The sequence below is a fragment of the Gossypium hirsutum genome, chromosome D06 (genome assembly GCF_007990345.1).
Source record: "Gossypium hirsutum isolate 1008001.06 chromosome D06, Gossypium_hirsutum_v2.1, whole genome shotgun sequence".
NCBI lineage: Eukaryota > Viridiplantae > Streptophyta > Magnoliopsida > Malvales > Malvaceae > Gossypium > Gossypium hirsutum.
In genome coordinates this window covers 55,072,991-55,088,904 of record NC_053442.1, presented here as the reverse complement: position 1 = coordinate 55,088,904, position 15,914 = coordinate 55,072,991, and the positions used below count along the sequence as shown (strand labels likewise).

Genomic DNA, 15,914 nt, shown 5'->3' with positions numbered 1-15,914 from the left:
GTGAAATTTAAATTAATTAGAAAAAATAACAAATGATTTATTTGTTAAAAAAGAATCTATTTATTAAAAAAATATGGCTTTTTAAAAAATATATGTATTAAAAAGTAAAAATTTAAATTAGAAAATTAAAAATATATATTATAACTAGTTACATAATGTCAGTGACATTAGCCATGTGACCAGTTATTAGCCTATTTATTAGTTAAAAAACAAAAAAGGAAGAAGAAGATAAATGTCTTATAAGAAGGTGGGGTTTGGTCACCCTTCAAACATTTGTAGAAGGAAGGAAGAAAAGAAAAGAAAAAGTAAGTTATTTATAGTTTTTGTTTTGTATTTTTATATTTTATAGTTATTGTAATATAATAATTAATTATATTGTATTTATGTATTTTTTAAATTATGCAGATGTCAAAATATCTTTTGGAGTAAATATGGATCACACTTTATCGGATCAACGAAACAGTAAAATTAATTATAAATTAAATAAAAAATCGTTTTAGTCTCTCATTTTTTCTTGCTAAGCGCTACTTTGCTCAACGTGTTTTGATTGCATGAAATTGATCTCTATTTGGTTGTTATTATCCCTTTTTAACTCCTTTTTGTATGAAATTGATCTCTACATGTTAGTTATAAATTTTTTTTAATTTAGTACACATTTATAATTTTAAATATTAATTTTTTAATATGACAATCTTTCTGCTTAATTTTGCATTGTTACTATGCTTGGTTCCATTTATGGGGTACAAAAAAGTTATATTTGTCTTTAACGAGTGAATATATTTTTTTTATAAAATTTCTCATATGTAAGATAAATTTTCGAGTTTGAATATGCCTAGTTTATATATGTAAAACTCTATATATTATTATAGATATCGGTTCAATAAAAATAAGTCTTTTTTTACCCATACCACTTATGTTTTTTTAGGACATTATTGTTTTTTTAAGTATTTTTGTAGTTATATAGTTGCCTTTAGTTTTAATGCTTAACTATGATTAGGACATAATAATCACATTTGATTTCTATGTGTTATTATTAATATTTTATGATAAATCTTCATTCTATTATTAATATTTTATTACTTATTTAATTTAAATTAAATAAAAAAAATACTTAGAATGGCTACGTTGGTATAGTATAAGTGTGACGTTTTTGTTTTCTCAACCTTTCAATTTTACTCTTCAATATATAATTTTATGTTTAAATTATATAGATAATTAATTTATCATATTTTTATAAAAATTTTACCATACAGGATGGGTAACGGATTTTGAGGTTGCGATTTCATTTTCCCAAGTATGATCCGGACGAGCGGATCATGTCATACTTACAATTAGCGGGATTTGGGGATGCCGCATTGATACGAAGGTTTGACCTGAGGGCGAACTTAATATCCGCCTTGGTTGAGCGGTGGTGTATGGAGACCCACACCTTCATTATGCCGTGCGAGGAGTGCACTATCATATTAGAAGACGTCGCTATGCAACTTAGGTTACGAGTTGATGGTGTTGTGGTCACGGGTCGAAGCAAAGTGTTGGAACCTTCAGTACTATGCCACAGATTGCTTGGACGGCCCCCTAGTGATAGGGAATAGAATTTCACATGCTTGACATTAGCATGGTTGAGAGCAAATTTTAAGTGGTTATCGAGCACTACCACTGAGTACGAGGTGATATGTGCTGCTCGAGCCTATATTATGCGGCTGATCGGGGATACTTATGCCGAACAACACGTCTAATAGGGTCCACTTAAAGTACTTGCCTCTATTGTAGGATTTTTCTCGTGCCAGTAGTTACAGCTGGGGATCAGCAGTGTTGGTCGTATTGTACTATGAGCTTTGCCGAGCAACAAAACATGGGGTTAGTAACATGGCTGGTTGTCTGGGTCTACTGCAGTCCTAGGCTCTATACAGGATGCCATTTCTAGTGGCTGTTAGGCACCAACCATATTCGTGGCCACTTATAATTAGGTAAAAACAAAATTATACTTACTTTTAACGACTCATAAATGTGGATAATATTTCCAAATTTAACTGTTAACGTGTTTGTTTCAATTTCAGATGGGCCATGTCTTCGGGAATTGGTGCGAGCCAAACATTAATCATTTACCGCCAAATGATAGAGGCGTACGCCGGAGAGAAAGTGATGTGACTTGACTCATTATGTTATATTGTGCAGTTCTTGTGGATGTCGTATTCTGCACTGAACATTACAACCCTTATTCCTTAGTGGGTTCACACCGAAACCCATATGTGGTGCCTTAATATGCCAGTGCTCAACTTCTCAACCGTTGAGTGGTACAACCGTGATCGAGTTATGCGACAATTTGGGTGTAGACAATTTGTGCCAGTCGAGCCACAACAATTTGCTGATGTCCACGGCAATACCATGAGAGGGGAACATACAACAAATTGGAGCGCGGAACATTAATGTTATGTAGCACTATGGAATGCCCGGTATGACAGGTGGCCTGAGGTGCACTCCTGCATGTTAGACTTCAATCCCTCAACTGAATACATGCAGTGGTACATGACTCGATGGCGCGTTTATTTATATGGTGGACAACTTATGATTGTACCAGGTCACCGCTACAGACATGGAAATCAACCTATGAGGGAGCTAGAGGATCAACATATGGCGAAGCCCGACTCAGAAGACCAACCATTGAACACATGGGTGGTTCGAGTTTATTTCACCCAGAGCAACCACTGTTTGGAGATAGCATGTACTCTACCTCGTCTCAGGCCACGTTCGATCCAGCTGTCAATACTCTTAATGTGTACAATATACCCCAACGTCCACCCCGTCAATGAAGGCTCGTAAACCGTTATACCCCGAACGACGATAACACTCCCAGTTCTTTTTAATTTTGAGTTATGTAAATTTCAAGTGTTATGTAATATTTGTTGTATTGGTTTATAATTTATAATATATTTTAAAGTATTAAAAGTTGCAACTGTTAATTTTAAATAAAAGCTTAACACTAAACAATACAAACTTTATTTCTAAAAGACCATAAAATGCAAACATCAGGTACAACATTTAATTTCTTTCAGACCATGACAATTGACCAGTATAGACGTTTCCATAGGGACATTTGCTCCGATTGTGGCCAACTGTTCTACATATGGTGCAACGCTTTGGATCGAATTGTTCTCTTATATCCATTCATTCCAAATCCTCATTGTTGTCGGTCGACCTTTGAATCTCCTACGTAGTGATTGATCTGGCAATATCTCGAACGCAAGAGATTGTACTTCCCATGTCGATACATCCCTTAATACAGGGAACTTGTTACCCCAAATACACAACATACATTCAAGTGTGTACACATCGTTGATATATTGTTCGACATTCAAATTGTAGGTAGCACACGCTGCAACTACATGCGCACACGGGTACCATAGTGTTTGGAACATCCTGCACTAACATCGCCTGTTTCGGAGATCAACTCCGTAGGACCATGGCAGGATCCTCGGCAGATGACCAATGTACTCTGTCACTCAAAAATTTTCCAAGTTTCAGGAATATAGTTCTACATTCATCGACCTAGGCCTTTGAGCATTCTCTTTCATGGCATCCCTGATTTTTTCGACTTGCACGTGTCCTATCTCCAACTGTTTTGTTTGTTTCAACCCCATTTTTGGCATTAAGATTGCTAGCCTATAAAATGTGGCTGACAAAACCACTAAAATTGGCAAGTGAGCATACGCCTCAAGATGAAGTTAACAGCCCCAACGAGGTTAGTTGTCATATGACCATATCGGCACCCATTGTCAAAACATTGAGCCCATTGCCACGGCTTCATGCTACCCAACCATTTTCTGAGAGAAGGTTTAGACCCCGCCATATCAGTCTCTAACCTCGCCAACTTATGTCTGAATCAGTATGTTTCCAGCTCGTATCTTACGTATGTATTCTGATAAAAGCGTTACCATCCCAATTAGGAAATAGACACGAAATATTTACAAATACAAATGTAAATACAATATTTTTACCCATGTTCACGATTCATTTGCGTCATTCTTTGTTCTTGTACTCATTGTGGAAGTTGACAACGATGCGACGAATACAATAGACGGACTTCCACGGAACCTCAAATTGCCAAATCGTAGTAACAATACCCTTTGATCTCTCGGAGATAATGCAAATGTTGTCTTGCCTAACAACATGCCTCTGCAAGTTTCGAATGAAATATTCCCATGATTCGAAGTTCTTCGACTCCACAATGGCGAAAGCAACCTGTAGTACATTTTCGTTACTGCCTTGTGCAACCACAATCAGAAGTATCTGCGTGTATTTTCCAAAAAGCCATGTTCCATCAACTTGCACTAGCGGTTTGCAGTAGGAGAAGACCCTAACACATGGATCAAAAGTCCAGAACAGTTGACAAAAACTCTTCTCCCCAGTTCCAATTGTCAATTCGGGTCTCTATAAGGCAACGTTTGCAAGTCCAGGACAGTTCCTGGGATGTACTCCACCATCACTGAAATCCAACCCTGAAGTTCATTGTATAACTCATTCTAGTCGCCGTACAATTATTGCATGGTCATTTGTTTCGTCCACCACACTTTCTTATACGACATTCTATACTGAAATCGAGCTTGCATGTCCGCAATCAATGTCGACACAGGAATGATTGGGCTATCTTTCACTAGTGGCATAATGCAGTTGCAAGTACTTTTGGCATCCAATTTTCGGTGGTCTTGAGACATATATGTGAGAGTACATGTATGACGCTCTTCTAATTTTTGTATTTGCCACTGTTGAGTCCTCTGTATAAATGCAGCCCGAACCTGCCAACCACACCCATCGTGACTCTCCAACATTCCCCAAAATATAATGTCGATGTAGACTTGGCAACCTTGTAATCAATTGACAACTTCATGTTGTACTGTTTGATGGAAAACACATAGTCCGCCTTGTTCTCGAACCATTGCCTAACGAACAACTCCTTGAACTGCGAATTTGATACCAATATATGAGCAGGTACTATATCGGCATACTTAAGGAACTTGGATGCATGCACTGCATCTGGATTAACGTTCAACATGTCGCCCTCAGGTTCATTTCATAAAACAATACCATGACTCGAGTTACTGAATGAAGGGCCGTGAACATCTTCAACCTCCTCCGGGCCTTCATCATCAATATCATCCGGAGCCTTATCAACATCGGGGTCACTAAAATCTTTAACGTCCTTATCAGAATCTTCACCATTATTGGTAATTTCTCCGACATCTGCCTCTGTGCTTATTATCACCTCCAGATGTATTTCTAGACGGGGACTAGGGGTAGGGTTGTTATACAAACTCCTACCATAATTTGGATTTTCGGGTATCTATGATGACCCTTCGCATTCTATCTGGTCTGTCCATCTGACATTAAGATCAAAGTCAAATTCGCATTGTCGACTTCTTGGACTAACATTATTAATAGGCTTTAAGTCTGCTAATTCAGCAAATAACTCAACTGGTTGGGGGTTCTCACTACCAGTCGACCACCATATTTCCATCATAGTGCCCAAGTCATCATCATCTACTAGTTGCATCTCACAAAATTTGAACGAATCTGTAGAGACTGGAAACTTGTAAAATAATCTGGACATCACCCTTCCACAACGGATAGTTACTTTTGCACTAATCTTCCTTTTCATTTCTACCAGCTTCACTTTTTTTTTGAATCACAAACCTACTATTTGCTGACCTTGAAATACACAGCCAACATCACCTTCTACGATTTCACTATAAAAAAGAACGTACACCAAAAACACATCATTATTCTTCTTCAATAAAATTTTTGAACTCTCCTACTAAACACAACAATTTCACCATTTTATATATGCTAGAGAATCAAGATGTAGAGTTGTAAAGAATAGCTCCACCAAAGTAAAATATTAAATATTAAATTTTTATATTAAAAAACATTAAAAAATTGCACTTGTATTAAATATTAAATGGCTCCACCAAATAAAATATTAATTTTTAAAATTTTAAATATAATTTTTAAAAAAAATTGAATATCTTTAAAAATAATTTTAAAAATTAATAATTTATAAAAATTATATTTAAAAAAAATATTTAAAATATGCATTTAAAATATTATAAAACAAATAATAAATTTGAAAGGTCATATCTTTAAAAATAATATATTTTAAAAATATTTAAAAAATTACAAAACAAATTAAAAATATTTAAAATATACATTTAAAATATTACAAAATAAATAATAAATTTGAAAGGTCATATCTTTAAAATATTTAAATGTTTTATTTATTAAAAATATATATTTAAAATTTTAAAAAAATAATTTTAAAAAAATATTTAAAATTTTAAAAAGTAATATTATAAAACATTTCAAATATACCTTTAAAATTTTATATAAAATAAATAAAGAAAAATAAATAAAAACTTAAAAAGAAAAAAGAAATAAAAAAGGACAAATCAAACTTGAATGAAAAAAAAATTAACCTTTACCTGTTTCAATAGTAAGAGACAGGCTATGATTGCGTTAATTTATTTGAATCCATTAGAAAATAAGTAAAATTGTTTAAACCTTCCATACTTTTAAAAATTATAGTATTATTTTAATATTCATACAAGTGGCATCATTTTACATGGTTTTACCAAAAAATTAATTTTTTAATATAATTGTTGACATGACATGTTGATGACATCAAACACTTTGGCTTCACAAACTTTTAATGTAAATTTTAAGTTATTTTCGTATTTTATTAAAAAATAGACTATTTAAGTAATTAATTAATTTTTGGGTTATTTTTATAATTAAAAAAACCAGCAAGCTGTAATTTTTAATAATTATTTATTTAAAACAAACTAGATTATAATTTTAAAAAGTAAAAAAAAAAAAAGAGAGTAAAAATATGATTTTACTCCTTCAACGGTATATCTGCCTCTCCCTCACCATAGAAGCTGTAAATTGCAGCTTCATGAAAATTAATTCATCTTTCAAAGCAAAGAAATTACTCTACTGTTCAGGCTGAGAAAAAAATGTTCATTCCGCCTGATAAGGACCGATTTCAGTTAACAGGTTCCAATCTCAGTGTCATTAAAAAATTAGAAATCAGAAGCAAAAGAGCCATTCATAAGAGCAAGACAAATATAGCAACAATACAAGATTATATCAAATAACCAAGATACAACATTACTTTGATTTCCTTGGTGAAGCCAACAACACTTGGTATATATTCAATTTTATTTCTTCAGAAATGTATGATGCTGTATGTATTCTCAACTTCTGTAGAGCTCCACCATTCTTTAGGATATACTTTGCCTTTTCAATACAACCTCCACTGCCTCCAAAGTCTAAAATTTCAATCGCCTTAAGGCACTTTCTAAGGCTGAGAGGAGAGACAGAAAAATAAAAACCCTGTATTTTACAACTTCTATCGTGAGGGAGAGGGAGATATAAGGTTGAAGAAAAGGGTAAAAAACACTTTAAAGGAGTAAAATCATATTTTAACTTTGTTATACTGTTTTAAATATTAAAATTACAGCTAACTAGCGACGTGTGGGATTGTGATTGAAATTGACAAAAAAAGAAGTCCATTCCCAAAAGGGCCTGCTGATAACGATTAAACATTTGGTTTAGCATTGATATCTTATTTCTTTCTCCAAGAAGATGGTTCCATTTACGGAATCTTATCCTACTAAGTTATAAAGAGGGTTTCTGCAGCCACAAAATCATCTCAATTCCAGATTTATTTTTTTATTTCTTAAAGAAAAATGCTTACAGCTTAGCAGAAGGCAGAGGGCGAGGAAGAGTCAAAACCAGAAAGGAAAATGAAAGAGAACAGGGTTTCATCGTAGTTGGCAAACTGTTTCCTTAAATATAGTGTCAATCGAAGGCAAAGCTATATATGAGTTGCCACATTCAAACAAGCGGCCACAACTAATGGTCATTTCTACTATCTTCAATCCATAAACAAAGAATCAGATGTTAGAAAAAAGAACCCTAAATGAAGATCAAAACTAGCACCGAGGAAATATTATTTGAAAACCGTAAGGACACACCAGTCATATGCAACAGGGAAGTGGTATTGACAGAATTTACTGATGAAATGGTTTGACAGATTTTTCCAACAAGCACTGCAAACCCACAGTGAGTTATATATCATTTGCCTATCTAAGTAAATCTTACAACAATGGCTTTCTCTGCCATAGAAATCTGAAAGTTGATATAGTACTTGGAAACTGAAAACTAACCAATCAATCTGACAAATCATTTCTACTATGTCAGTTTACCTAGTCCACCTAGTTACAGCCAATAAAACGAATCAGCTTAAACCACGCAGTGATGTAAGTCCCAAAGCACTGCTCACCTTGAGAGAAAGAAATATCAGATAAAGCATTATAAGACCCAATCCTAATATCTTGCTAGGTCTCATGTCATTTCGAGGCAAAACTATAAGTGCCCAGATTAGTCCAGACATGAGAAAGCCCATAGTGTAAAACAAGCTGCTATCTTGAGGAACCGTGTATGAGGAAGGACTCTTTGACGAAGCTCCAAGCAGCAATGAGATGCCCAGACCAACAAGTGTGTTGAACATAGGACCGGCATAGCAGCCAGACATTGCAATCTGCACGCTATCACCACCATTCATTGCCAGTGCAACATTTGACACCAAATCACCCATTGAATTTCCCCAAGCCAGAATAGTTACTCCAAGAATGGATGGATTAATTCCAAATATCACACCAAATGCTACCAACAGAGCAACAAGCTCATTCGCAATCATATAAAACCAGACAATGCTCATAAAAAATCCCCCAAATACCCATGGAATTAAAAACCTCCGAGGCGGATGATCAGATGCTGTATGCTTACATGCAAGAATACCAAGTGTGCAACCAGCTGCAACACTGAGACACCATGTGATCACTCGACTCTCAGAGCCCACATCACCTTTGCTATTCCACAGGAATGCTAACAGTACAGGAGCCAATGAAACACTAGCCACAGCATATGGTTTTGACCATGATTCCTGATCAACTAGAGGAATTGTTAGCCTCCTTGGAACTGTCAGCGGCAACTCCAGGAGCGATAATAATTTAGAGCAAGAGAATGGTGACTCATTAGTTTCCATGCCCTCTTCAGTCCAACCCCATGGAGGCCTGTCTTCATCTAATGGACTGGCTTTCATTAAGTGATTGGAATATATAGCAACATTTGAAGCCCACATCCATTGTGGCAGGGAACTAGGTAGATGGGGTGGATCATTTCCAGTGTCCACGTCCAGCAGATAACTATAAAGAAAAGTATCCTCTTCGTTTCCTTGTGAAAACAGAGTTCCTCGGACAGGAAGCAATGGTGTAACAACATCCAATTTCAATCCCCCAGTATGTTTCCACAGAATCTCATTTGCAACAACAGAAAATGCATAAATCACATAGATCATGACAAATGCAATGGCACCCCAAATACTCACCTTGCCAATTATCAATATCATTGTAAGTGACATGAGCGTAAAAAGGAAGAAACAGATATCCCTAATGAAGCATCTTTTATCAATCTGAACCCCGGTCCCCGCTACACAAAGGGAGACAGCCCCTACAACAACACAAGTAACAAAAACTCCACCACCTAACACGCTATTAAGACCCACTCCACCTGTATCCGTCCCCAAAAATGCAGCTATACTTGCAAAAACATCCGGTGCCCCATTTCCCAACGGAAGGAGTGCAACCCCAGCAACAGTTGGAGGCAACATAAGCAGATAAGAAAGCTTCTCCAATGAACGGCAAAAGTAGTCAGCTGCAGTGTTACCCAAAAGATAAAACAAAGAAAGAAGCCAAACAACCAATATCAAATAGCCCACTATCCTAAATTCTCCACAACCACAATAGAAGAACTTAATGTAATCAAAGAATCCATCTGAAGAACACTGTGGATTCGATTTCAGGAACTCACATTGATTAGCAAAACCCTGATGATTATTCAATCCGGTACAGAAAACAGGATGGCTCAAGCTTACATTCAACTCATTCTGCTGGCCCTTCCCAAAAGCTAAATTTGACGAACTGGCATCAAGTTCGCTAATTTTTCGACGAATTATACCGACGTGATCAAGTACGGTTCTTTGATTCAAATTATAATTAATAAGCCCAGACAATTGGCTAATGTGAGGTTTTCTTAAGAAATCTGCCCGGGTGTAAAAAAAGAAAAGTAGAATAATGGCAGATAATCCATTGAAAATCCCATGAAATTTGGGACTTTTTGGAACATAAAGACAATTATTACTCATAAATAAAATCTCTTTATCTAAAAAAAAAACATCAAGCTTTTGAAAAATTCCTACAAAGTGAATTAGGCTAGGGTTTTCAGCTAAGGAACTAGGAAACCCCAGCCTTGAATTCAGAAGAGAAAATGAATATGAAATTTAGGATACTTACCGATGACCCCAAGATTAAAGAGGAAATGGAATTTAATGGCTCTTTTTGGGACAGTTTTTCCAACGCAGAAGTTCGTTGACAATAATAATAATCAGGGAATTTTTGAAACAAAATAATTTGGAGAAGAAGTTGGTTAGAAATTTCTCATGACTGCTATTTTTTTCCTTTTTCTTTATCACCCCTTTATTTATATTAATATATACTATTTTTTAATGAGTGCTAATTTTTTGTTACATTTTTATAAAATTTAAAAGTTATTTTATTTCAATTAAGAAAAAACTATTTTACTCGTGTTAATTTTATGCTTTGTTAATAAGAGAATCATGGTTTGCAAAATCCAATCGGTTTCACTAATTTAATATTCAAAAAAATTCTAAAACATGAAAAATTTTGAAAAAATTAATCAGAATTTTTAAAAATATTATACGTAATTTTTATGTGTTTATATTTTTAATTCTTTAAATAATATAATTCTACAATTCAAAATATATATTTTTACTAATTAAATTAACATTGGTATAATTTATAATAAAATTCTACTAATTTTGATAAATAATTTAGAGAATAAAATGTTTTAAAAGTAATGAAAAATAGAAAACAATTGATAATAAAATATTAAATAATTAGATAAAATAAAATTGAATTAATATATAATATTATTAAAATTAATATAGAAATTTGGAACTAAAATAAAAAAAATTGTAATATTAAATTGAAATAATAAGAGGACAAATTTAATGTTATATTACCTTATAATCAATTAAATAATTTTTCAATCTCTTTTCGATGCTATTGTTGTTCGAATATGATTCTACTTCTAACTTATTATTACTAATTATCTCCATTTGCTACTTGATCAAATGTGTTTAACTATTTAATATTATTCTCTAATATTAATTAAGTAATAATTAATAGATAAAATAAAACTCAATTTTACATCAATCTTTCTTTTAATTGATTTAAGTACTTTGCTTCTAATAAACTTAAATTAAATTATAAGTAGATTCAAATATCAATTAACAAATTTAAATTAAATTATATTAATTAATTAAAATATATTTAAAATTTATGTTTCATATATTAAAATATTGATAATGAGTCACAATAAAGTATTTTAATATTTTTATTATAATTTAAGTTGATACATTTTGTATATCATAATATTATAAATTTAAATATTATTTAAATGTATATTATTTACTTTATAATATCAAACTACAATAAACATTTTATCCTTACAAAAATATTTTTTTAACAAAATTACTAAACATTTAAAGCTTAAATCAAATTTTTTGGTATCAGTAAAATTTGTAATTATCACACCTTTTTCTTTTTTTGTATTCGCTATATCTGGTTTATAGATAGTGTTTGGGATTTGTGACTACCCTTATCAATAATGTTGTCTCTAAAATTTGAATTTACATTCCTTTGAGAATGTAATGAGTCTTACCATTGCACCCAACACTTAATGGTGATCACACATACTACTTTAAGTTAACTTTATATTAATATTTAGATGTCAATAAAATTTGTAATTATCACAATACATAAATGACAACTAAAACTTCTAAATTAAATTATAATTATTTTTAGGTGTCAATCTAATGATATGATAAAAGAAAAAGAGTATTTTTATTTATTCAAAACTTTGTCTAAACTCATGCTTTTCTATATATTATAGATAGATAATATCTTAAACATTCACTATTCATTACAAATTCAATTAAAAGATTAACACTCTAAAACTTGGAATGTTTTAAAACATTATTCAAAGACCAATTCACTAAACTAAAGTCAAAGTTGTTACAAAACATTAAAACATTCCAATCCATAATCCAAATATTAAAAACATTACAATCCTTAATTCATGATGCGAAATCTTGGCACTAAATTTTAAGTGTACAAACAATCAACTCAAAGTTCATGATTCTATCTTATAATATAAGGATCCTTTTGGATGAGCGTTTACTTTTATTGTAGTGTGTTTAGTTTTTTTTGTCTCACACTACAATATCTAATATTACTGTCACCATTATTTTTACACTAACCGCAGATAAACGTACTACCTTTCCAAAGGGACCCTAAGTAACTTCTGGACCAAAATTCTTGGATTGGAAATTTCCATCAATAACTATATGATAAACAAATGGAAAACAAAGAATTAAATATTAAGAAAAGTAACAAAAGATGATAGACAAATTGATGGAAAAAAAAAAGATGAATGGTGTTGATGGCAAATAGTTGGATAAATAGTTTAGTCTCCTTCTGGTGAACTTGCACCAACAAAAAATTATATTGACCATTAATCAACCTTCCCAATTGACTTGAATTGGGCAAGTTGAAATTATGATGAACCTCTTCCACAATCTTGAAAATTTGAAGCAAAAGTATTATCAAGAAAGAAATAAGAAACTAGTCGCGTAAGCAAATCTCCCTTTAGAGTATTTTATTAATAAAAAATAAAGTAAAACACATATTATGGTGGCGGGCCATACTTAACTATTTATAAGCATGTCTAAGTCTTACTTGAACCCTAAGTAATTACTAAACCTAAAGATGAGCTTTCAATCAAATTAAATGAAAATTTTTAGGTTAGTCGAGTTGATGAATTCTATTTTATCATTCTAACTTGATTTGAAATTTCTCAAATCGAGTTGAGTGAGATGAAATTTGAATCTAATTGAATCTAATATATTTGTTTGAGTTAAATTTAAAAAATGACTTTAGTGTTGTTTATTTTTATGTAATCTTTTTTAAAAATATATTTTTTAAGTTTTTAAACATGACCATACAAAGGAAAATTGAAATAAACAAGTGAACAAATAAAAACAACATAACATCAGTCCAAGAAAATAACAACACAACAAGATTATAATAGAAAAAAATTAGCAAAAGTCCAAAATACAACAATAAACTACACCAGTCCAAACAACAAAACAAAAAATAAAAACAACACAACAAAAGTCCAATAAACCAGCAACAATAACATTCTAGTTCAAAAAAATAAACTGTAACACCCCAAACCCGGCCTAGACGTTATGGTCGAATCTGGCGTGTCACATTAAAGTGCCTTTCGAAAATTGAACTTGTTGGAAGAACAATCGTTTCTAAGTTTTAAAAACCTCTTAATTATTATTTAACAATCATCTAGCTAAAACGTTTGTCATGTTGTCTGCTTTTGTTATAACAAGCTGATCTAAAGTCAAGGAAGCTTTTAAAATCTTTTTTGTTAAAAACTTGTGTCTTTGAAAACAGTAATTATTTTAAAAGATTCGTCTTCTCCTAAACTAGCAGTTTAAAGTGAGTAAGCAAAAGCCCAATTAAAAATTTAAACAACTTAAAGGCCTTTTTACATAAACAAAACCCAACATATAAAATAAATTTAAATGAAAGAAAGTGTAGTATAGCTGCAGTTGTGTAGCCACCTCCGAGTCCCTCGCAGCACCAAACCACCTAAGGCTGAGGATTACCTGTACAATTAAAAGGAAAATGTGAGTTTACGAAAACTCAGTGTGTAATCCCCTATCAATCAAACAGTATACAACATGCAATAACAGTCTGGGCCTGAGCCCTATTTAGTATCAGTACAGTTTGGGCCTTAGCCCCATTACAGTAATAGTGTAATAATGTAATCTATCCCAATCTAGCCAACACAGCATGTGGGGATAAAATCGACCCATCCAGCCAACACACCAATATCTCAGCAAAGCTGCCAGTAATAGTATTGCAACAAAGCTGCCAGTAACAGTATATGTGGTAGAGCCACCAGTACAGTATACTTCCTCTAATACAGTATCCCAATCCCATGCAGTATGTCATGTCATAAATCATACGTGTATGCTGAATGTCAAACGTATCATAGAGCAAATCAGTCATACATAACATAGGGCCATAACAGTCATTTAATCTCCTAAGGGTATAACAATCATTTTACCTTATGGGGGTATTTCAGTCATTTTACCCTATGAGGGTATTTCGATTATTTTACCCTACGAGGGTATTTTGGTCTTTTTACCTTATGAGGGTATTTCGGTTATTTTACCCTACGGGAGTATTTCGGTCATTTTACCCTACAGGGGTATTTCGATCATTTTACCCTATAGGGGTATTTCGATCATTTTACCCTATGAGGGTATTTCGGTCATTTTACCCTATGAGGGTATTTTGATCATTTTACCCTATGAGGGTATTTCGATTATTTTACCCTACGGGGGTATTTCGATCGTTTTATCCTATGGGTGTATTTCGGTCATTTTATCCTATGAGGGTATTTTGGTCATTTTATTGACCTCACGAAAGGTCCGTAGTCGCCTCAAGCACCTCAGGTAACCTAAATGGGAAAAGTAGTGTATATGAGCTTGAGGCCCATTACTCGGCCCAAGTGGGCCCACACGTTCGTGCAGCCCACTCAGCCCAGAATTTGCCACGGCTATGGGAACTATATAGCCCAGTCTAGTATTTGCCACAGTTCGTAGATTTCATCTATGTGGGGCCCACGAGCCCATTGGCACAAGACCCATTTTAGCCCAACGTGGCCAATTATGGCCTAAGCCTATAAAAATGCTTATGGAGGCCTCTACAGTCCAACACCATGTTTCGTGGGCTCAGATTATCACACGAGCGTTCGTACGCTCATATGGCCTCGTATGCAGTCTTTTCCAGCTTTTCAGCTTTTGTCGATTTGCCGTTAAAGGGGTGTGATCACACACCTGGATTCTATTTGTCGAGAAACCTCCCACGCCTTGGAAACCTATACTTAACCAACAATCTCCAATTAATCACTTACACAGTTAAACCATCGAATAAACACAAGTGCTCACAACCGTTACTTACCACAACTTTTGATTGAGTGAAGAGGGAAGTTCGCCTATCCAAATGCAATTACAAGCCTTCAACCCTTTGAAAAGTTCCTAGACACCAACCGAAACTAGGTAAGCACTTAATCAACAGGTAATAAGGAAACTCTATACTATTACCCTTACCAAACGCGAGAAAGAAACAAACTACAAAATGCGAGAAACACGGTTGGCCCCCAAAAGAAAGGAAGATTCGACAACTAGAAAAAGAAAAGAAAAGATGAAAGTACAAAAAATCAAAAGAGTAAATCGGCAGCAGTGCAGCAGAACAAGGAACGGTAGAGGAGATGGATTCAAAAGAACAGAAGGGGAAGAAAGGTGTATTCGGCAATCAAAGAGAAAGGAAACCGAAAAGAAAGAAGAAAAAGAAAAAGAAAAAGTGAGGGAGGAGAGTGTATTTGGAAAAAAAAAGAAAATAGGTAAAAAGGGAAGAGCAGCCAAAAGAAAACAAACCCGAGAGGTACCCCAATTCTTAGCAAAAATTCAGCACCTACAAGCAGAGAGAGGGAAAACCACACAAAACCGGCATGAAAATTAAAACAAAAATGAGCAGTATGCCCTTTAGCCAAATTTTCCTAAGTATCAAGTTCATTTTCGGCACACCTCCCCTCTCCCCTCACTTCCCTTGATTTCTTCTAAAATCTCTCCC

The 15,914-nt window shown here is 33.6% G+C and overlaps 1 protein-coding gene across 2 annotated transcripts; it reads right to left on the bottom strand.

The window, feature by feature from the left end:
- Positions 1 to 7,976: 7,976 nt before the first annotated feature.
- On the bottom strand, positions 7,977 to 10,573 carry LOC107900604 (cation/calcium exchanger 4). Of its 2 annotated transcripts, XM_016826268.2 has the most exons (2): positions 9,928 to 10,567; positions 7,977 to 9,771 (listed from the first exon to the last, which is right to left on the bottom strand). In XM_016826268.2, the coding sequence occupies exons 1-2, from the start codon at positions 10,259 to 10,261 to the stop codon at positions 8,294 to 8,296; spliced, it is 1,812 nt and encodes a 603-aa protein (XP_016681757.1). In that variant the 5' UTR covers positions 10,262 to 10,567; the 3' UTR covers positions 7,977 to 8,293. The 2 variants fall into 2 exon arrangements, with proteins under 2 accessions (XP_016681757.1, XP_016681756.1); XM_016826267.2 differs by having other exon boundaries at positions 7,977 to 10,573.
- Positions 10,574 to 15,914: the final 5,341 nt, after the last annotated feature.

Coding starts and splice junctions, on each gene's coding strand:
- LOC107900604 (XM_016826267.2), bottom strand. CDS start 10,261: ATGAGTAATAATTGTCTTTATGTTCCAAAAAGTCCCAAATTTCATGGG.